The 24682-nt window shown below is 35.7% G+C and overlaps 1 protein-coding gene across 1 annotated transcript in view; it reads right to left on the bottom strand.

The window, feature by feature from the left end:
• The window catches only part of st18 (ST18 C2H2C-type zinc finger transcription factor), a 78405-nt gene that overhangs the window by 42789 nt on the left and 10934 nt on the right, over positions 1-24682 (bottom strand). Inside the window, exon 6 of the mRNA XM_086090064.1 lies at positions 4006-4115. Within this exon, the coding sequence (XP_085946190.1) occupies positions 4006-4115 (110 nt within the window). The remainder of the gene's footprint in view (positions 1-4005; positions 4116-24682) is intronic.

Raw genomic sequence — 24682 nt, 5'->3', positions numbered from 1 at the left:
TATCTTTTAGGTGGTAAATGACACGAGAAAGTGGAAAAATACGGTATGATGTTGTTTTACTTAAAAAAAAGTCAAAATGTACAACATGTATATTTAAATATAATCATAACCATTCTCAATATATCATTATTTTATATGGATTTTAGAAAAATAAATTACAACGGTGAAAAAAAGTTGACATCTTTTTAAAAGTATTTTTTTTTTAAATCATGTGATGTTTTACTAAAAAAAAAAAGTACAATATGTATGTTTAAATTTCATCATACCCATTATCAATATATCATTATTTTATATGGATTTAGAAAAAGAAAAAAAAAAGAAAATGTTTTTATTTGTGTATTGTATGTATTTCTCACTTTTTTTCGTGTGATGTTGTTTTACTTGAGAAAATGTACAACATGTATGTTTAAATGTAATCATACCCATTCTCACTATATTATTATTTTATATGGATTTAGAACATTTAAAAAAATGAAAATGGCGGGAAAAAAGTTGACATCTTTTTGAAAGTATTTTCCACTTTTTTTCATGTAATTTCCAATAATAAAAAAAACGTTTAGGGGCACATGAGGGAAAAATCACTAGTTATAAGTTTGCCGGATAAAAGTAACACATTTTGTCGATTAATGTCCTAATTTTAGAGAATAATTAGCATGTTTTCAAGATGCAGTTTCAAAAGTGAATTTCAACATCCGTCCATCCAAGTAATGCATCCACTTAGGCCAAGCAGCTGCTGGTTTGCTCTTGTGACACCTAACATGATTTTTTATTTTTGATTTATGAAAAATTTACTTTAGTGTGCAAAATAAAAACTTGATTCCACTTCAATGCAGCAGTGTAACTTTTCTTTGGTTTGCCCAAACACTCCTTCAAAAATGTTGACCCAAAAGTCAGGCAAGCCATTGAAGAGCCCGAGCTGTACTTTAACTCAACATTTACACCCGATATGAAATCCCGAACCCTAACCAGAGTGTCAGACGAGGGCCAAAGTGTCAAGAATTTAACCGAATAATGTCGCGCGTTGGAGTGTCATTCGCACAAGAGACCAGAAAAAAAGTAAAAGTTGAGAAAAGGTGAGGAAAAATGGAACTACCCCAAATAATAACATGAAATTGCGCACAGCGCCTCCGCTTGGTCTGTGTGCGCGTGCGCTCGTGCGTGTGTGTGTGTTTAGACCAAAATAGTGGCAAAAACCCCATCCACTCTGTCCGTGTGTTGCCGGTGGCGCCCAAATCAAAGCTATTAAACGTAATTATTCCGGGCTGATGGCGGCGTATAGTGGTCACCAGCCAGCCAAATGTGTGAGTCACAGGATGTGCTGTGACTTTTTTGTTTTTTTGTTCTCTCTCTCTCTCCGGTAATGGCAAACATGACTCCTCTCTCTGGTTTGCTGTTGTGATTGAAGGCACTGACCTGTCATACATTTATAATAGGGGAGCAGGTGTGGCAGTGATGGACCTTAATTTCCTTTAATAAACCTTTTTATGTGGCGCACTCTTAATGCCACGCCGAGCCCTCGGAGGTCCTGCTCGTAATAGCTTCATTACTTTTGATTACTGCGGCCCATTGAGACAAACAACTCCCAAACACTATACATTAGCTGCTGTAAAAAAACAAAAAAAACAATGTAGCTCGTTAGTTTGGAACACTTTTTTCTCACACGCGTGCGCACGCATTTTGTCAAAATGCCTTCTAATGTGTCAAAGGTGATGATGCAAGTGTAGATAAATAGATGGTACAGATTCTGATTCTTTTTTTATTTTTATGTAGGCATAGATATAAATTGTCAGTTTTAATGTGTATATTGAATTTTTTTTTTTTAAAGATTCTATGAGAATATATGTTTAAATTGGGATGTTTTAGTCAGACTAAAATTAAATCATTAACTGCCATTAACGGCTATAAACGTCAAAACTTCATTTGAACTGTTTCTATTAGTTTAATTTTTTTTTCCACTTTTATTAACAAGAGTATGAAAACCTAGAATTTGTTTTTTTGTACATTTAGAACAGATATGAAATTTGTGATTAATTGCGAGTTAACTAGTGAAGTCATGCGATTAATTACAATTTAAAAAAAATAAAATTGATTAATGTGTATATTGATTTTTTTTTAAAGATTCTATGAGAATATATGTTTAAATTGGGATGTTTTAGTCAGACTAAAATTAAATTATTAACTGCCATTAACGGCTATAAACGATTAATTACAATTAAAAAAAAAAAATCGCCTCTTGCCCCTAATTTTTAATAATCTTTTTTTAAATGAATTTATTGCAGTGAATGAGTTTTTAAAAAATGCAATATGTTAGAGCAGTGTAATGGCACTGCACATATTTTTTTTCTTTTTAATCAGCTATATAAAAAAAACGTCAACCTAGTTTTATGAAGTCTACGATAATTTACTGTATGATGGGAAATTGTCATCATATAATAACATTTTCTAAAAGTGCATTATATTTATTTTAGGGATGTCAGGCGATTAATTTTTTTAATCATAATTAATCGCATTACTTTTCTTTTCATATTAAGAGCTATCTAATCTTTAACGTGAATTAACTTACAACTTCAAAAATTGTATTCGTTATTAATCATGTTAGTTAACTCGTGATTAATCCTAAATTTTCTATCTGTTCTAAATGTAAATGTAATGTTTTTTTTCATACTCTTGTTAACATAAAAGTAGAAGAAAATGCACTTTATTGTAAAATATTTGTGTGATAATGATTTGTGTTCAGGTAATTTTCTGCCACTAGATGGCATAATTGCATTTGTAAGACATTGGTGCTGCACAGTGCATTTTTCTTTTCATATTAAGAGCTATCTAATCTTTAACATGAATTAACTTGTGAAATTTGAACAATTGGAAAATACAACTTCAACATTTTTCATCTTAATTAATCACATGACTTCAATAGTTAACTCTCGATTAATCGTAAATTTTACATCTGTTCTAAATGTAAATATAATGGGTTTTCATGCTCTTGTTAACATAAAAGTGGAAAAAGATGTACTGCATTGCAAAACACGAGGGTGATATTGATTTGTGTTGAGGTCATTTTTCTGCCACTAGATGGCATAATTGCATTTGTAAGACATTAGTGCAACACAGTGCATTTTTCTTTTCCTATTAAGAACTATCTAATCTTTAACATCAAGTAACTTGTGAAATTTTGCACATTTTTAAAATTGTCAAATACAAGTTGACCCCAGTCTCCACAAATATGCATTATTATTAAATGTATTACTGCTCAATTTTGACGCGGATGTGTCTGCCGCGTTGCGACTGCAATTTCCTCAGTACAGGCTTTCCAAATATGAATCGCAAGTAAAAAAAAAAGAAAGAAAAAAGAGTGGTGTTAAAGGAACTTTAAATTAACTAAAAAAACAACATACTAATTCAAATTTAAAATATTTTATCCTCCAAAAAATCTTGAAACTCATTTTTTTTTAATATGATAAAAATATAAATGTCATGTTATCTGAACCATCTTAACTAGAAAACTAGGATCCATTAAACTTAAAAGCATTAAAATTGTACAATTATGACAACACAACAGGCTCTTCTAAACAAATAAGAAGAATCTGTTGATTTTTGTAATCAAGTTTAAAATGGCCACCATCTTAGAAGACCAAGTTTGCACATTTTATGCAAATGTTTGTATTTGTTTTATACAAAATGTCAAATAGGTCACAATATCAAAAGTTAAAATTTTGTGTGTTTTATCAAAATAATTTTATCCTCCAAAGCAGCTTTCAAACCAACCCAAACCCTTCATATACAGTATATGAAGAGATACACAATTATCAAATCAAGCATGAGCACCATAGCTACAATGATGATAAAACTAAAAGTGTTTTAAAAAAAAAAATCAAATGAAGACACCACACCAATAATGCAGTCTCAATAAAATAGAGAAAGCAACGTCAGCATTTCCAAATCCTTAAATGTCAACAACTCCAAAAAGCAGTTTTCATTTCTTATTTCTATGCTATTTTGATTTACCTTTGATTGTTGCTCGGAAGGCGCCGTGTTGGGAACGATGCCCGCTTCACGCCGCTCGGCCTTATCAACGCTTATCTTGTCTCTCAGGAAATGATCATCTGCTTCATTCCCTGCATTAGAAAGCACATACATTATTGACATTAATATGGCAGCCACATATATATATATATATATATATATATATATATATATATATATATATATATATATATATATATATATATATATATATATATATATATATATATATATATATATATATATATATATATATATATGTATATATATATATATATATATATATATATATATATATATATGTATATATATATGTATATATATATATATATATATATATATGTATATATATATATATATATATATATATATATATATATATATATGTATATATATATGTATATATATATATATATATATATATATATATATATATATATGTATATATATATGTATATATATATGTATATATATATATATATATATATATATATATATATATATGTATATATATATGTATATATATATATATATATATATATATGTATATATATATGTATATATATATGTATATATATATATATATATATATAAATATATATATATATATATGTGTGTATATATTTGATGATATAATGTTAATGGTTGAACAAACGTGGTGATTTTGGAGGTACAAGGATTTCGCAGCAATATATATATATATATATATATATATATATATATTTTTTTTTTTATATATATATATATCCAGCAACGTGGGCGACGGTGTAAATGACGTGTATGTGCACAGGAACCCGATGCAAATTGATTGCGCGACAGGGATCAGATTGCTCGCTTCTAATTAATACAAAACATCCAAGAGGGAAAACACGCGGGAGCACAATGGCAACATTCAGTCCTGCTCACTTCACAGATCTTATTATGGAATTATTTATTTATGTTAGCTTTGGGTGGAGAAAAAAAACAAAACACATCTTAATTATAGCTCACAGACGGGGGGGGGGATGACAAAAAAAAAAGAAAAAAGGATGGTCTGGAGGGTGGGCGGGATTCAAGGATGGAGGGAGGGGTATTCACTGTGGATTCATTAGCATATGAAAAAGGACTCATGACTATTTGAGTTGGTTCATCATCTGCTGAATCATATTTATGCGCCCTTCCCCCCACCCCACCACCCCCTCCCTTATGTAGACAAATGACGCTCCTCCGAGGACACTTTGGGGCCCCGCCCTCGGCGCGAGAGTCTCGCCGGCCGATCTTCTCTGTGTTAATCTGGCTGCTCACTATCCTTGAGACCCCCCCCCACCCTTGCAACCCCCTCCCCTGCCTTAACCCCATCTGCTAGCATTCCCAGCACAGAGGGGCGAACGGGCCGCGCCTGGGGAGATGGGTCGGAGGGGGGGGGGGGGTGGTTGTTGGGGTCCGGCGGTCATGAATAACCATGGACTCGCACCATTAGCACCACATCCGAGATGCTGCGAGGAGTGAAATAGCGAGTGTTGTTTGTCTTGTTTGTGTCCTATTATTATTATTATTATTATTATTATTAGGGCTGGGTATCGATTCTAAATTCCTCAATTGATTCGATTTCAATTCACAAAAGTTCAGTTCGGTTCGATTTAGTTTTTTTTTTTTCCCCGATTCGATTCGATCCACTTCACTTTAATCCGATATTGATTAATTATTTTAGAATTATATATCAATTTAAAAAAGATTCAGAATTGTGAATTCTGAAAAAGAGATATTAAAATAACTGATTCATGGTTTTATGAATCGATATCAGGCTCGAAAAGGGAAATCAATTCTATATCGATTTTTTGATTTTTTTTTTAACCCAGTCCTATTTGTTGTCTTTATTATTATTATTATTATTATTATTATTATTATTATTATAGGGCTGGGTATCGATTTTAGTTTCCTCAATCAATTCGATTTCGATTCACAAGAGTTCAGTTCGATTCAATTTCGATTGTTCCTGACTTGAGTTGATCCATTTCACTTCAATCCGATATTGATTATTTATTCAAAAATATACATAAATTAAAACTGATTCTGAATTGTCTTAAGTGCATTAAGTCCGGTTTTTCATAAATATAAGAAAACACATTTAAATTCATGTGAACAGTAAATTTCAAGAAAACAGTCAGTAAATTTGGCCTTCAAAAAAAATTTGAATTTATGAGAAAAAGAAATATTAAAATAATTGTTTCATGGTTTTATGAATCATAACAAGCTCGAAAAAGAAAATCGATTCTATATCGATTATTTGATTATTATTTTTTAAACCCAGCCCTAATTATTATTACTATTTGTATTATTATTATTATTGTTATTATTATTATTGCTCTTGTTGTGACTGGAGTGCGCAGCTGCTGCCGCGGATACCCAGCGCTGACCTTGAGTTCGGTGGCCTGCTTATCCTGGCTCTCATGGCGTAATTAACACAGTGGCTATTGTGATGGAGCATAGCCACAACTCCGAAGCGTTTTTTTTTTTTTCTCTTTCTTTCTTTCTTTTTTTTTTATTGCTTTCAGGCAACGAGAGCAGGGACAACAGGATTGGCAGGACGTGGCGTTGTTTGCATTCAAATGTGATTAGACCAGAGTAAGATTTCCAAATGTCAGCGCGGCGGCCGTCCGTCCGTGATGAGATTTGAATACAATTGCGGCGTGGAAACAACCGTGCTCGGGAGCCTCCTTCTCTTAACCTCACTTCAGCAGTATCATTGTGAATTATAGGCAGCGGATGGGCGCCCTGTGCAAGGTCACTGTCTGGTATACAACCCCCCCCCCCCCAAAGCCCCCCTCCCCCTCTCTCTTTCCCTACTTGTTTTTGTTTCCCCCGTCTAGAAACACGGCGAGCGTGAGGGGTTAAAAAACGGGGGGAATGGATTTAATTATGGAATGAATGGAATTATAATGCGCCCGCAGCAAGTTTTCCTCCTTATTTATTAAAGCAGCTGATGGGCCAGGTTTGATGAGCCACTTCTGGCATAATTGAGTCATCACACAAAGAGGCTTCCTCGCATTCAGAGTGGTTTTATCAGCGGCAAACAGACCTGATTACTGGCAATTACACTCTGATCTAGGGGAGGAAGGAGCAGGGGGGGGGGGGGAGGGGGGGGAGAAGAAGGGCGGAAACGTGCAGAGGGTAACTTGTGTGTGTTTATAGTTTACCCCGGGAATAATTTTCACATTAATTTTACATGCTAAGTGTTTCTGTTTATGTGTAATAAAGGGCGAGAGATAGACGCTTTTACTTTCATATTTTCTTGTAATGAATGTTTGGCCACACGGGTGGCTTGATCGCATTTCGACACGGAAAGTTTCCACGGCGGGGGGGCGGGACAACATTTGACCATGTAGCTTATCATTACGATACGATAATGCTAATGACCAATTCTAGTATTTTTTTACCCTCTTTCGATTAAAGTCAATAAAACGATTATCCTTCGTGCTTTCCCCGGGGCGTCGATTGCGTTTACACATCGAGTTAAAAACGTCTCTACCTTTTGATCAAAGTCAGAAAAAGAACAATTGTTGAGGTCTCAAAGAGATTATCCTGCGTTTGTGATTTTTTTTCTCACCAAGCTACTCGGAAATCGGTCAGGGTCGTGTCAATGTTCATGGGTACACACACGCTGATAATAAACGCCGATTTTTTAGCCTCCTTCTAATCAACTTATCATTTGATGTCTCTAAATGATAATCTGTACCGATTATAATGTGGTGTGGGGTGTGCTGAGAGTACCGGTCATTTTTCTATCAACCTTCTGCTCACGCCGAGCGGAGTACACCCATTCCGATAATTTGAGCATGATTCCTTTTTTACGATATAAATCAGGTTGTCTAAATTGTCAGATGTCTCTAAAGGATTATCCAGACCGATAATCATGGATCATCTTGTGGCTGGCAATCAGAAATGTTAGCAAGTTACACACACATACTGTACTAATATTTCGGATTTATTTGAACATTATGAATCATTTCTGCTCAAAGTCATTAAAGGTACAATTGCCGGACAGCTCTAATAGGTTATGCAAAACGGTTATCGTGTGGTGTGGGGTGTGCTAAGTATTAGGGGTGGGAATCTTTGAATGTCTCGCGATTCGATTCCGATTTTTGGGTCTGCGATTCGATTCAGAATCGATTTTCGATCAAGAATGATTTTTGATTCAAAATGATTTGATTGACAATGATTTTTGCTTCAATCTATAGCTGTGCAAGGAATCGTAATGAGCTACTCCAGTCTGACACGCTAATGCTAATAAACGCGCTACTCGCGGCACTTTTATCACTCAAAAGAACGGCTCCACGCTGCAAAAATTATTTTTTTTATTGGAATAAATTGATGGTGACTTTTTCCTTCTACTCTGTAATGTGGCTACAACTTAACAGTGTATTAGACCGCGTGGAACCACACTGCCCCTAAGTGGCCACATGAACAGCGCTCCAAATAAAGGCACACAAAGTCAAGACAGTATAAAGACAATACAAATAAAATCGATTTTGGGACATTTAAAATCGATTCTGAATTTGTACTAAATGAGAATCGCGATTCTTATGAGAATCGATTTTTTGGCACACCCCTACTAAGTAGGATTATTTCCTCTCCAATCTGCTCAGAAAAACGGCTGATGCTGACAATTGGAAAATGCTAAAGGGAGTACACACATACTGTAAATTTGACCTAATTAGAGCATTTTCCTTCTCTTCTGATCAAAGTCTGAAGAGGCCAGATTGTCAGGTGTGTGTAAAAGATGATCCAGACCGATTATCCTGTGGTGTAGAGTGATTTTTTTCCTCCTCATTCTGCTCAGAAGAACAGTTGCAGCTGACAATCATAAACGTTAAATGGGGTACACACATACCGATAATCTGACCGATGATCTAATCTGAGAATCGTTCCTCTTTTCTGATCGATGCCATTATAGGCTCGATTATCAAATGTCTCCAAGCGATTGCTCAGACATGCCAATCCAGTCACACACTTGATACCACAGGATAATTATACCTTGTGTTAATAACATTAAGTAGAGTTCACATATACCGATAATCTACCCTCATTTGATTATTATTCCTCTCTTCTGATCAAACTCAATAAAGGCCCGATTGTCGGATGTCTAAAAAACATTCCCGGAGCGATTATCTTGCGGTGCGAGATGTGTAAAGAGATTTTTCTGATGCTGATTTTGCTTGGAAATCAAAAGTGTAAAACATGTTCAATATTTAGGATAAATGTAGAGCTAATTTTTTGCTGTGCCATGCGATTATTGATGGAAATTACAAGTAAATGTAAGATTTTTGCAAAAGTTTTTTTTTTTACCATTACCAAAATGCTTTCATGCTCAAATAAAATCATTATTGTTACTCTGAATTTTCCAATATACTCGTTATTAAACGAATGAAAAAATAGTAAAGCACATGAAAATTTCTTGAAGAAGTCAAATGATAGTTTTATTTATTTATTTATTTATTTACAGCAAACTCTGTATGATTTGGTGGTTTATTTTGAGTATAAAAAGGTGAATCGGGTTTTTCAAGAACACACTGAGTTTGAAAGAGTCGGCATTAAAGCACTTCCTAATGCTGGGTGCTCTCTTTCTCATTTAACGACAGATGGTGGAAGCACCGTATATGATTTCAAAGACAGATGGTCTTTGATATCAATTAGACATTAAAGGAAATGGTTTTCTAATTTAATATAATGACAAAGTGATTTATTACAATTCTCAACTGATATTGATAAGTCAAGCCATTGCGTCGCAAGCAATAATCATTGAAATGTTTTATTTCACAACCGCAAAACAACGGGTATATATTTTGCTATTTCATTATTTCCACACTATAGATGATTTCCTAATCACTGTATGCTGTTAATACAATCACTGATTTCCACCCACAAGGCAAATATAAAGTTTGTGTGACGGCAGCAAAAGGTCAGCGAGCTGCAAAGTGATCACACACGCCTTGTTTTTTTTCTACCGGTGGTCAAATTGGATTCAACGAACAAGTGATTGCTTTTGCCATTTTTCATTGACATGCAAATGGTTCGCTGGGGAGCAAATGAAGCTCGGCGCCGAGATTAAAATCAACTTCTGTTCACGGAGTATAAACAAGTTGGGTTTTTTTTTTTTTGACGGCGAGAGAGCTACCCTGTAGAAATGATTCTCGTATTTATGTCATTGTCTTTTTAAATGTATTACTTATTTCAATTGTGGCAGAAAATTGGCACTGCAACTGAAAGTTTTATCTCTTAAATTTTTAATAATGTTTATTTTTTATTTTTTAATTACAGTCCTTTAATATACTTTTGGGGCCTTTTGAACAGATTTAAGACCTCACCTTCTTTAAATATGAGAATTATGTTGAGTGACATGGCTCAATATTATATAAAATAAAAAAAATTGTATTTTGTACAGTATATGATACAAAACTTAAAGACATCATTTAAGACCTCGCCATCACTAATTGTAAGCACGAGGAGTGTAGGACGGGGGCTCAATATTATATCACAATATTTCCCAGTCATATAAAAAAAATAAAAAACACTGTATGGAACAGTAAACAGCAGGTTATCTGCACGTTTAACTCATTTACTGCCATTGACGGCTATAAACGTCAAAAATTCATTTGAACTATTTCTATTAATTTCAATTTTTTTTCCATTTTTGAGTATGAAAACCTAGAATTATTTTAATTGTACATTTAGAACAGATATCAAATTTGTGATTAATCGTGAGTTAACTATTGAAGTCATGCGATTTATTACAATTTTAAAATTTTATCGTCTGACGCCCCTAATTTTTAATAATCTTTTTGCTTTTTCTTTTTAATTAGGGACTCAAGATTAATCACGAATTTGCTATCTGTTTTAAATGTACAATACATTTTTTCTAGGTTTTCATACTCTTGTTAACAAAAGTGGAAAAAAATGTTAAACTAATAGAAATAGTTCAAATGAATTTTTGACGTCCATAGCCATCAATGGCAGTGAATGAGTTAAGGAAGACAGACACCTTTTTTGGCCCTTTCCACCAAATTTAAGACCTCTCCTTCACTAAACATGAACTTAGTAGTGCGTGAGCTCAATATTATGTCACTATATTATTAATTAAAAAATTTTTTTGTAATATATGGGAAGCCCAATTTCAGACTTTTGTTTTAAGACATTTGTAAGGCCCCTTAAAATTTAGGACCTCTCCTTCACTAAATATTAACATTAGAAGTGAGCGATATTGACTCTATGTATATAGATTATTTTTCAATTAGGTGTACAATAATTTAAATAGGAAGATATATTTCTGTATTTCTTTCATACAAAGCCACATGTAAGACTTTTAAAGGCACTAAAGGCCCCTTAAAATTTAAGACCTCTCATTGACTAAATATAAGCATTGAGCAATATTGACCCGACTTTACGTACTCATATTTATTATTTTCCAATTTGATGTACAATATTTTCATTTTTCATTTGCCACTTTATAAAGTCCCAAATTTGCCACTTTATAAAATGTCAAATTTGCGAGTTATTTCTCGGAATACCCCATCAAAAAAAAAAAGCATACATGACCCTAATACACCGTCGTACTAGTAACACAGATCCTCAATGAAAATAAAAGAAAAACGTGTTTTATGGGATATGGAACACATTTCGATCTGTTCTAAATATACAGATTTTTTTCCTAGGTTTTCATACTCTTGTTAACAAAAGTGGGAAAAAATGTTAAACTAATAGAAATTATTACGTATTTTCCACATTTTAAAGCGCACCTAAAAGCCTTTAATTTTCTCAAAAACCAACAGTGCGCTTTGTTTTTAAATAGGCCATTCATTTTATTTTATTTTTTTAATATAAATTAAAATTCAAATTAAAAAATAAATAAAAAATAAATAAAAATTAATAAATAAATAAAAATAAAATAGGCCATTCATTGAAGGTGTGCGAAAAATACGGTAAAATAAATTTTTGATGTCTATAGCCGTCAATGGCTGTGAATGAGTTAAAGGCCCCTTAAAATTTAAGACCTCTGCTTGACTAAGTATGAGAATTAGGAGTGAGCGTTAACGATGAAAATTTATATATATATATAATTTTTTAATTAGGTGTACAGTATTTTACATAGGAAGACAAATGTCTGTATTTTTTCATACAAAGCCCAAATGCAAAACTTTTAAAGGCATTTAAGGCCCCTTCCATTAAATTTAAGACCTCTCCTCCATTAAACACAAGCATCAGGAGTGGGTGATATGGGCACAATATTACTGTATATCACAATATATTACGATATGTTTGAACGTACTATTTTTGATTCCTTCCCCCTCCAACCAAGTGATCTTTGAAATCTTTGAACAGAGCCTTTAAGGATGAAGTCTCTTTTTTTTTTCAGGATAATTTCTTAGGATCCACGGACATCGTCGTTGTCGCTAAATCTTAAAATCAGCAGACACGTCCAACGGAACAGCCTCTCAGCTCTCCCGCAAAGTGTTTGTGCCTTCTGCCAAAGAGGACTTTCATATCGTTTTTGCTATCTTATCCCCTCTCCAAGACAGACAAGCTTCAATAAGAGGACAGCGCTCCCAGAATTCTTACCAGACAATTAGGAGGCTGGCTCGCCACGACGGCTTCAATGATTCGCTATGATGGCATAACTACAGGGGAAACTTGTTATTGGAGCCAGTTAGCAAGCGTCCCAATGAAAGAGTCAGATGGTGACACCTTTGCCGCGCTGATTTTTGGGCAATCTTGTCATGGCGTTCCAAAGTCAGTCCCTCTAAATTGAGTTCATCTGGAGGCGGACCACACGGGCGGCGCCCAGTCCAGAACGTTTCTTCCGACATCAGAGAGCCAATTGCTGCTTTTTTTTTACCACATTTTCGCTTGCTTTTAGTTCTCCTGTCATGTGAAGAGCTGCTATTTTATTTGCTCATTTCAATCCAATTAATGCCGAGTCTAATAAAATTAGGATCTTCTCGCCGCATCAATAGCAGAGTGGATGGTGCACCCGCCTGCCAAGGCGCTCTCGGGCTAGTTGCAATCTTTGAATGGCGTTGTGAACATGCTTTGCCTAATTTGGGGACAGGTGTTCGGGGAAAAAGAAGTTCCAGGCCCCCGGTGCAACAATGAGCTCCGTAATCCCGCCCAAGGAGGCTCTTTCCTTTTCTTTTTTTTTTTTTTTTGCATGAATGCCACCAGGTGGTCGCCAATTGGGAGGTGCGTAGGAACCGTTCCGCTTAATCCTTCTCCCGCACAAAAGGCAGGTCTCCCGTGCAAAAAGAAGAAAAGTTGACGTTGGACACGCTGCCTGCGAAAGGAGTCAGTGATTTCTAATCAGATTGCACTGAAGTGAACAGCTCGCATGGCAGCTGTAGTTTTCCCAGGGTTAATTACCTTTCACTGCACTCTCTAAATGAGTCAGCTGTTCATGTCATTAAACAACTCCACTCTAGCTCTCACACGCGCGCGCGCACACACACACCATGTTGATGTATGTTTACGCCCTGGAGACTGATCATAACCTCAACCGTAGAGTTAGCTCAAGCCAATCACAACCCCGCCCACTGACCTTATACTCATTTAAGATCGGAGCCATTGACCCACTTTAGAAACGGTCTTAATCCTCAAATACAACACTTTAGAAATATTGCGGGAACAACGGGAAGCAAAAAAAAAAAGGAGGAAAAAATCACCCTCAATTTGAAAACTTTTGTTTCTTTTGCTTTTTGACCTCAAAAAGTACATCAACTGAAATGTCCTCACGTAATTGGTCAAACAAGAAAATGACAACACTCTCATAACATGCTAAAGTTAACTTTAACCGCAACTTCAATCTTAAACTTCACACGCTTCACAAGTCTTCTTCTTAACTCATTCACTCCCAGTCATTTTTACTGAAGCAACCCCCTTCGCTCCCGGCTGTTTTACTGGATTTTGACTGATTTTGCAAGGCCCACAGAATATTGTGTTCTGGAACCGACCAAAAGAAAGATTTGAGAAAGTATATTTCGATCTATTTCCGTTTCGCATCAATTAGCATTAGAATATAGTTAAGTTTCGGCATTATTCACAAATCTGTTTAAAACAGTGGGGGAAAGAGCTTTTTGCAACATGGCCCTGCTTGATCTCTTATACTTAGCTGCCACCTGCTGGCCGTTTTTGTAATAAGTACCATTGCTTCAAGCATTCTCTTCAGTTCAGACGCTGCATCAAAGCCTTCTGTATGCGCTAGCATAAAAAAATAAAAATTAAAAATAAACGTATAAATATGTATTTGGGAGCATGGTAATATTTAAAATAGAAGGTATTTATACGTTTTGGGGAGCAAATGAGTTAATATGTACCGGAGTAGGGTTTTCCCAAAAGTGACAAGTTTTCCATAATGCCATAAAAACGCATTACAAAAATTCACCATAAAAATGTAATGTACCACTTTCGCTCTTTTGCTTTTTGTACCCATATGATATGTCAAATTTATGTGTCACCACATTGCAGGAAAAACAGACACGCCTTTTGGTCTGACTACAATCGATAACATCTACTGACAGCTAACGAAAATAAGACTAACTATCCTAAACTTCATATTCTATACCAAATTATACAATACTCTAATAATATTCACTTTATAAATGTACCAGGCTAGCTTTTTTGCTATTTGTCAATAAACATTCGGTACAATTGTGTTCTCAAATTTTATATTAGCATACAAACCAGGATTGTTAGAGTCGTCGAATGACATTTCATCACATTTTGAAATCAAAATAATACTCACAAATCAAATTGCAAAGTCCAATGCTTTTCTATGAGCGAGAGCTTCTTTTCACCGAGTAAGTAACCACTATTTTAACTTGTGGCGTAAGTTTGTAATTGCAGCTACTTGCTTCATGCTAAAGCTAGTGATAACCGCACAAACACCAATGATAAACTTCATGCTCTAAATCAAATCTTCACCTTAAAATGTATCAGTTTGTGTCTTTTTATGTGCCCCATGGTCATTACAAAAACAAGAAACACACCCACAGGCTTTCTGATTTGCCTACAGCTAAAGCTAAAGAGCAACATGCGCTAGGCTAAAGCTAATTCAGCTTAAGTTAGCCTACATACATTACAAAAATGCACCCCTAAAATACATTTTTAAATGTAAAGGTACTTAAAAATCTGGGTACTTTTTTTTATTGCCTTCGGGTTTGACTTCATGTACAAGTACAACCCTTGCTACGTTGTAGCAGCCACTTGCTTTATGCTAAAATTAACGATAACATTCCAATCTTGACGCAAGCCACATTACAAAGAGTTTTCACCTTAAAATGTACCAGTTCAGCTATTTTGCATTTTGTGCCTAAAAGTTACATTCAAACTATATGAGTCCGAAACAGAGTAGGAAAAACAAGAAAAAAAGCGCACTTCAGGGTTTGACAACAACACAAGATACAACATAACCTCACACACAATTTCAAACTATGATATCAACCCCGCAATTAAATAAATTATCCCAAAATTTACCAGTTTACATCTTTTGCTTTTGGTCCCCAAAAGGTATGTAAAAACGATGGGTTCCTACATTGCAGGGAAAATATGAATACTCCCCTTACGGTTTGACTACAGCTTTAAAAAAAATAAATAAAAATGTAGCTACCACAGTTACAATAATAAACATAAAACTCAAACTTTTCATAAAAACTCACTCTTTAAAAAAATAATAATAATAAATAAAATGGACCAGTTTTTCTGTTTTGCTTTTTGTCCTCAAATCTTATGTACTGTAAAACATATCTTCCTGTATTGCCGTAAAAAAACAAGAGACACACTCACACACACATAACACTGTTCAAAACGTTCATCTTTGATAAAACCGAAAACTACGTCTCCACTTCACAGGAAAAACAAGGGAACATCAGTATAAAGCTTATTTATTTTTATTTATAATTTTTTTTATGTGGGGGGAGGTCATGGAGTATTTTAATGGCCATCAACTGTATATCGATTTTTGCTGTTTGCTGTGGTTTGACTACATCCCCAGATATAACACACTCAACTTTTAGCTGTGAAATATACCCGTTTAGGTCTTTTGCGTTTTGGTCCCAAAACTTACATAAAACATAATGGTCCCCACATTGCAGGAAAAACAGAAAACACACTCTTATTTTGTCTGTTGCTTTTTTTTTTTTGTATTGTCAATAATCATAGACCACTGATTAATCACGCTATTAACTCATTCACTGCCGTTGATGGCTATATACATCAAAAATGTATTTTAACTATTTCTATTAGTTTAACATTTTTCCCACTTTTGTTAACAAGAGTATGAAAACCTAGGGAAGAAAATATTGTACATTTAGAACAGATATCAAATTTGTGATTAATCGTAAGTTAACTAGTGAAGTCATGCGATTAATTATGAATAAAAAATGTAATCGCCTGATGCCCCTAATTTTTATTACAATTTTCTTATTTTTTTAAAAAAAAGAAAAGATTATTAAAAAAATAATAATAATTCAAATTACTTTTTAAAAAGAAGAAGAAGAAGAAAAGATTATAAAAAATTAAGGGCGTCAGGCATGACTTCACTAGTTAACTCACGATTAATCACACATTTTATATCTGTTCTAAATGTACAATAAAAAAATGTCTAGGTTTTCATACTTTTGTTAACAAAAGTGAAAAAAAAACCCTAATAGAAATAGTTCAAATGAATTTTTGACGTCTATAGCCATCAATGGCAGTGAATGAGTTAATAGGGTTCGACCTGATCGCCTGGGGCCACCATGGAACTGTTTCGGGCCACCTGAAGTTCACTAATACTGGCTGGACCAGGCCACCAGTACGAATTTCATAAATAAATGCAATGAAATCAATATTTTGAGTTTTATCCACTTAAATTGATCAATCAATCTTTCAATAAACAAACATACTCACAAGTACAGTCTCATAAAAATCGGATTCATTATTATTATTATTATCACACGCTTTATGATGTCATCCACGAATAGGTCTACGTTTAAAATGATACATTTCCTTAAGTATAGTTTTAAATCAGGGCCAGTGCCTTTTTTGGCGCCACAACTTTGCGGGCCACCAAAAAGGCTGAATGTTGTACCTCTGATAAAGCGCATAAAGTTCAACTTAAATGTAAATATATAGCAACGGTGTAAATTGCCACCAGGTATGCAAGAGTTATGACCGTATTCTCCAAATTCACTTTTTAGACTTCGCGTTTGGCCTTCGGTGGAGTAAATATAAGTAGCAAAGCACGTTGGCATCCGTGCATCCATCCAAGTGCAACGAATGTCACACACGCTGCCGTCCACTGTTGACACAGTTGCGCTGTCATCAATCGGGAACGATCCGTCTGCTCGTTGAGCCGAGTGGCTCAGAACGTTGGGGGGACTTTTAAGTGATTTTTTGCCACTGTACGCAAAAAATCCCTTGGCCACCTGGATTACAAACTCTAGTCCTTTAACTCATGCCAGTATAAATCCGTGTTAACTCGGATTTACCTCTGGCATGTGAATTCTCAATCTGCGTAAGCTTTGTTTGGAATGAGTCGAACATAAGTATTTCACGCGGCAAAGGATGCCGACTGGTGAATTTGCTGTTTTGCGCACGTCGGGACTTAGCTCAGACGTCGGGAAACAAAAGAATGGACAAAAAGAAAAACCTCGGCCGGTGTTTATGACACTCCGGAGCCTTCGAGTTTTGACGGCGTCGCCACGTCGCCGCGGCGACGGCTGTAAAACGATTCCTCGGGCCGACGTTTTACGCCGTCCGTCGCCAAGAAGGACGGAGGAGATCTTGATAAGAAGATCACGATCAACTAAAATATGGCGCGAGCAGCCAATATCCAAACAATCTCTCTCCCGTACACACATATGCACACTTCTGGGCCTGCACAGTTAAGCCAGACTATTTTGTACTTAAAAGGTTAGCGGGGATGCTTTTTGGGCGAGTTTGATCCATGCTTGCCAAAATCAGCAGATGGTCCATGAATATGATTATGGGCATCAATAAAAGGAGTAATCTTGAACAAAATGTAAATTTGACTTAAGTCCAGGCTTTACTATACACAATGGACTTGAACCCATTTTCCAGTGCCACCGCCGAGCATGATAAGCTAATGCACTTACATTCTGTAATGCAGCCATCACGGCTGCTGCCATTAAAAACGGCTACAAAACACAACCAAGCGGTACTGGTGAGCGGATCGATCCAAGTACCGATAATATCAATGCTAGCGTGATGAGATGGATACTTTAGTTTCAGTGTCGTTAAATATAGGCCGGTACTTGTGTCAGACTTGTCCTCATTGGGGTTGCAGGTGAGCTGGAGCCTATCCCAGCTGACTTTGATTAAGAGGCAGGTACACCCTTGGACTGATCGCCAGCCAGTCACAGGGCAAGTTTGTCAATTATTTTATTATCCTCTTCTTCTTTTTTTTTTAAGTGCAATAAAGAGGAAGAATGATGTTTTATTCTTGTAATGTATTGTATTTCCTGAGCACACATTTTTTTTCATTAATATGTGGAATGCTAATTTCATTTCAGAGGGAAAATCTAGAAAACAAATGCAATAATAAAAAATAAAACAAAGGGGGGGGGGGGGCGTATTGTAGTGAAAACTTCAAAAAATCCAGATATGACAATACCGTATTGTATATGGAAAAATATAATATGTTCTATTTAACTCTAAACTTTATCCTGGGTTTTAACTAACGAATAATCCAAAAGGAAAAAGGTCATGAAAATTCAGACAGATTTAGCGATTTGATGATGTCATCACTTTCATTACTAAAACGTATTCGTATTTACTGGTCCTGCATTGATTTGGCGTCAATGTTGGAACTTGTTATAGTAAATGAAAACTAATGAAATAACTAAAGCTAAAATTGAAAAAAACATGTTAATTAACAAAGTAAACTAAAAACAAGAGTGACTTTGAAAAAGCAATGACTAATTGAAACTATATTTTACGTTTATAAAACTAACTTTAATTCAAATTTAAATCATAGCAAAATGATGTCCTTTGTTTTTGTCGTTGTCAATTAATAGCATGCGTGAGCTTTTTCGGTTGATTTGAAACCTATTCCTTTTGGTATAACTGTTATGAACGTACAGAACTTTGTTTGGGATTCACTTTATGACACGATAGTTAGTGACCCTTTTAAAAAAAAAAAAAAGTTTTTTACTCAACAAATACTCCATTAAAAAACAAAACTAAAACTAATACTAAAAATATTAAAAACTCAACTCAAAACAAAGCATTAAAAAAAAAAACGAAAACTAAACAAACTTGCTCTAGAAACTAATTAAAACTAACTGAATAAAAAAAAAAATCCAAATGAACTAAAACAACTATACTGATAAATCCCAAACTAATCTAACCCTGCTTGACATCAGCTCTATCCCAAACCTTGCAGCCTTGCACACCACTAAACTAAACGGCTCAACTGTGCACCTCTGACACACACAAACCAATGCTTCACTGAAAACTGCCATCAAATCTCCCAAAGTGAAAGCATCGCTTCGATTCTGAGCACGACTGAGACTGACCAATCTCCAATCTGCTCCCGTCCACCGATCATGCCCCCCCCCCCCACCCCAAGCACAAACGTGTCTGAACGGCAAGCTCAACTTACCCTTCTCTCATGAGCCTTTGTTGTGCATCTCATGGTGACACGCTAGATGAGACGGAGCACGAGGATAGCAATGAGGTGGGCTCGTCCGCCACACTGCTGGGAGAGTGTGTGTGTGTGTGTGTGTGTGTGTGTCACCCAAAACACGGAGCCCTTTCCCTTTTCCTTTTTTTTTTTTAGCCTTTGTGTCATTCACTTAACAACCAATCTCATTAGCTGCTGGGCTACAATGGCCTGAATTATGTTCTGTGTAAATACACCACATGGTGCTCCTCAAGGAAAGGTCTTTTTCATCACACACACATTTTCACCCAAAAATGTCTAAAGGGATGACAACAGACTGCACCTGAATAGAATAATTACTTCGGGGTGTGTCATTAACGAAGCAGTCGCATACGATAAGAGATTGGATGGGCAGAGACTCAGCTCAGAACTTTCAATAATCATAAAAAAACATTTTTTAAATATTGTATTCACGCTTTAGTGTGTCCTTTAAAATGCCTTATCTTTGTTTTTCAAAAGTACAGGCTTTAATTGCGCTTAAATATATACGGCAAATGTTATCACAAAATATTGAGATATAATATTGAGCCCACGAGGCCTCAGGTTTGACCGTGCTGTCAAAATGTATCATGGATATACATTTCTTAAAATATGACGGTGGAGTTACTGAGTCGAGTGATCACGTTTAGTAAAGGGGAGGTCTTCAATTTGAATTTGGCTTGCTTAAACCTGCAGATACGCTACTGTGAAAATCATTCATAAAGTATATGAAAAAATATAGTTGGGTAGTATTTGGATGTAATCTTTAGTCCGCTCTGTGTGCTCACATTTACTGAAGAAGTCTTAAATCTGATAAAAAAAAAAGCTTTAAAAGTCTTACATTTTGCTTCCTTTAATTAACCTGACGTGTAAAAATGTTTGATACCGTACAATCAAAATATTGTGATATTACTTTTAGTGGTGATGTTTTATGGATGCGAGGTTTAAATTTGAGCCCATATGGCCCAGTCACACTTCGGGGTCACATTTAGTGAAGGAGAGGTCTTAAATTTACATTTGGATTGCTTAAACCTGCAAATTTCATTCAAGATTCATACAGTATACGAAAAATATTGTGGGAAAGTATTTGTAGAGCAATGTGGATTGTAATATTTAGTTACTCTGTTGTATTAACTGAAAGAGAGGTCTTAAATTTGCGGTAAAAATGTTTCATACAGTGTATGCAAAAAAAAAAAAAAATAAGTGATATAATATTGAACTGCCTTTTCGTGGTCGGCATAATGCTTTGAAAACTTGAGACCGCACAGCGGTCACGTTTAATGAAGGAGAGGTCTTGACTTTGATTCAAAGAGTCTAACCTGCTGCAAATAAATAAATAAATAAATAAATGTCATACAAAACATGAAAAATATTGACATCATATCTATCCCATGTGGCCCCACTCTTTCCTGATGGTCACATTTAGCGAAGGAGAGGTATCAAACATCCAAATGTTATGCTACATTTTGCATCGTTAAACCTGCAAATACCCTGCTGAAAAATTATGTTTGATACTCTATGTATATTTAAAAGCGAAATATTGTGGTATAATGTTGACCCCATATGGCCCACATTTATTTGTTTACATTTATTGGAGGAGAGGTCTTAAAAAGCTACAATTTTGCCTCCTCACACCTTGCAGATACCTCAAACATATTCCGCGTAGTATCTGAAAGTTGCTTATATAATCTTGAGTCCAAGCCCTAGTGGACAAATTTAGTCAAGAAGAGGCGTTAAATTGTATCCGAATTCGGACATGCCTTGAAGTGAAGTGCATTTTTCTACACGACACGAACAATATTGAGCTCCCGATACACCGATGCTAAAATGTAACTTCAAGCGATGACTTTGTAAGTCATTTCTGACAGTTCTGCCTGAAAGCGCATACATAAAAAAAAATAAAAAATGTACCGAGCGTAAGCACTTGAAGTCATGACAGCTGTCCATAAGCATCGGGGACGTGTCTATTGGCCAACTTGACCCTCGTTGGGAGAGAAAACAAATAGAAGAAGAGAATGGCGCAGCCTGGGATTGGCGAGCCTGGTCACTGGAGATTTTCCAGACAAACGGTGCACCGGGGAAGGAAGGGAGGGGGGGCGAGAATAAAAAGGACAGGCTCCGAATCTCATTTTAACAGACCGCACACAATCTGGGCTCCCACAGAACTATCTCTGCCTGACCGCTTTCTATTTATCCCTTATCAGTGTTTACCAACCGCTAGTTTTCTTTCATTCACACTGTGAGGCAGTTCTCTTACTATCAGTCAACAGCTGACACCGTGGAATGGCCTCAAAGGCGAGAGGAAGGGATCAAAACTAAACCAAAGCTGTTTAAACAATACAACAGAGGAAATAAATTCATAAATCCTAATTCTTCCCAGCCCACAAGGGTATAAGCAGATGCTTTATAGTTAGGCCAACTGAGCCGGAGCGCAGCCAATGAGGTACGCTGCCATCAAGGTACATTGGGATGTATATTTAGGCCAAAAAAAAAACAAGGCCGTGCAGCAATGGGAAATATGGATTTCATCAGGTTTTTTTTTTTTTTTGCCATGTCACTCAAAAAGCTTATTTTCTTGCATGTCATTTTACATAACCGGAATACTCTAGGCTGAAGATTTTTAGATATCTTAAGTGTTTTTTTTTATACGTGTGTATATATATATATATATATATATATATATATATATATATATATATATATATATATATATATCAACACACATACACACGTATATATACATATATACACATATATAGCTATATATGTATATATACGTATATATGTAAATATAAACAATAATTATTTCATTAAACATGTACTAAACAAAACATTTTTTTCCAATAGTTTGAAATGAGTAGCATATTTTTTTTGTACATTTTCCTACAGTACCATATTGAGGACATACATAATTTTAATTGATTTAAGTAATAATAATAAAATGTGCACAGTTTTGCTTCAAAAATCATTTCATCAAAAATTGCCACATTGATGATTAATATTACTTGATTGTTTTTGAATTGCAATCGTTATTGTGCTGCTGAGAAATGATACGACAACAAAATTCACGATAAGCGACGTGCACAGAAAAAAAATGGGTTCGATGTACTTGAAAAAATCTAGTCATGTTTTTTTCACATCAGAAATTCTAGTTAAACGTTTTGTAAAATTACTTCGAATTTCTGAGTGCGTCAACCTTTACGAAGCTTTTTCAAGAAAATATCACTCCCCATTTTTTCAGTGTACATCAGTACAAACAATATCATTTGAAAAACAAAACTTGACAGGTGCAAAAACTTGCTCCTAACATTAATTACGGAACGAAACACACAATGACACTATCGCCTTGTTTTGTTTGCCCCCCCCCCCCCCCCTCCCTGCGGGACCACCACGCAAACAACTCTTTGTGTGGAATACTGATCAAAAGTTAAGTCATTAATTACATTTATCCTTTGGCCAGCTGCTCGACAGCAGATGGATCATTTCTCAGACCTCGTTGAATTAAATCCACATAATTCATTTTCCTGGATTAACCAAGTGAAGTTTGAGTGGGTGGCCAGGGCTGGTTGACGAGGGGGGGGGGGGGGGGTCGGGACAGGTAACGCAATGTCCCTCATCTTTTCATTAGCTTTTGTGTAGAGTCAAGCAAAAAAATATTGACGGTGATATTTTTAGAGGGTCGTAAAAGTGTCGGATTGCCTTTATTTGCGGCCCTTTTTATTTGGAGGGATGGCAGCAGGGTACCATGGACAGTTCCTGCAGGCGAGCGCAGGTCACATGGACACGTTGTGTAGCAACCGACTCGCCTGCACTTTAAAGAGGGGCGGGGGGGGGGGGGATAATGCTTCTTACTTATCACTGTTTTACTACACACACACACACACCCACACACACACACACACACACACACACACACACACAGACTCGATGCTGCTTGTGTAATTGAAGTAAAGAGGAGGAACTTTTCCTGTAATCTCTGGCAACAAAGTTGAGGAACAGCATACTTAATATATACTTCTGGACAGTTACTTTTCACTTTAATATATGTACGACTTGTATTCCGCAGGCCAGATAACAAATTTGTGTAAAGTAAATTTTACTCTGAAAAAGACTATATTCAGTCCCTGTCTCAACAGAGTAAACTTATTTATTCTCTGGAGAGAGTAAAATATTCAGAAACAAACAAAAACACTCAACAGTTCAGGGTGGGAGGCAACCAATCTAACCACTGACCCTTTCCACTCCTGCTCGGTGTCAATATATCGCAGGTGTCAGGCGGAATCCTCGTACCTCCATTTTTGGTCTCCTTTTGGACAAGCCAGCAATATGTTAACTAACAATAAGTCTCGCATAGCTCAAGTGGTAGAGTGGCTGTCTTCCATGCTGATGGTTGTGGGATCGTTCCTCAACTGTTGAGTGTTTTTTTTTCTTCTTATTATTGTTGTTTATCTTTTTTAGTATTTTACTCTCTTCCACAAAATTTACTGTGTAAGCGAAAATCCAAGTGGGATTTATACAAAGTCAGTATCACACTCAACTATTTTACTACTTTTTTTGTAGACCTTTCAAATGAATTTATCCCTGATTAAAATATTCCAAGTTTCAAAAATAAATACCTACGCCGCAAACCCCCTTTTTGTAATCATCCAAGCGGATTTTCAGAATCCTGAATGCGCCTCCCGTCTCTTATCTGGTAAATGATGAACTTTACTAAAACGGCGTCCGTTCTGCTAAACCAATAGTTGCTGGAGAGACTGTCAAGTGCTTTGCTTTGCTTTCAAACTACGCCCACGTGAAACGCCAAAGTGTTACTTTGGCAAACTTTCACCACAAGTCCCGACTGGAAGGGGTATGATCTTGATGATTTGACATGAAAACACAAGTTTTCAAATCTTAGACGAGGGGAAGGGGGGGGGGGGGGGCGGTGTAATGAACGCTGTTCAAATAGAAGACACAAGCCATGTTTAAGTGCGTCAGCGGGTGCTCATTGGT

Source organism: Leptonotus elevatus, chromosome 1 (assembly GCF_054856555.1).
Source record: "Leptonotus elevatus isolate MCC_2025b chromosome 1, RoL_Lele_1.0, whole genome shotgun sequence".
NCBI classification, from domain to species: Eukaryota; Metazoa; Chordata; class Actinopteri; order Syngnathiformes; family Syngnathidae; genus Leptonotus; species Leptonotus elevatus.
This window is presented reverse-complemented; position numbering and strand designations above follow the sequence as displayed.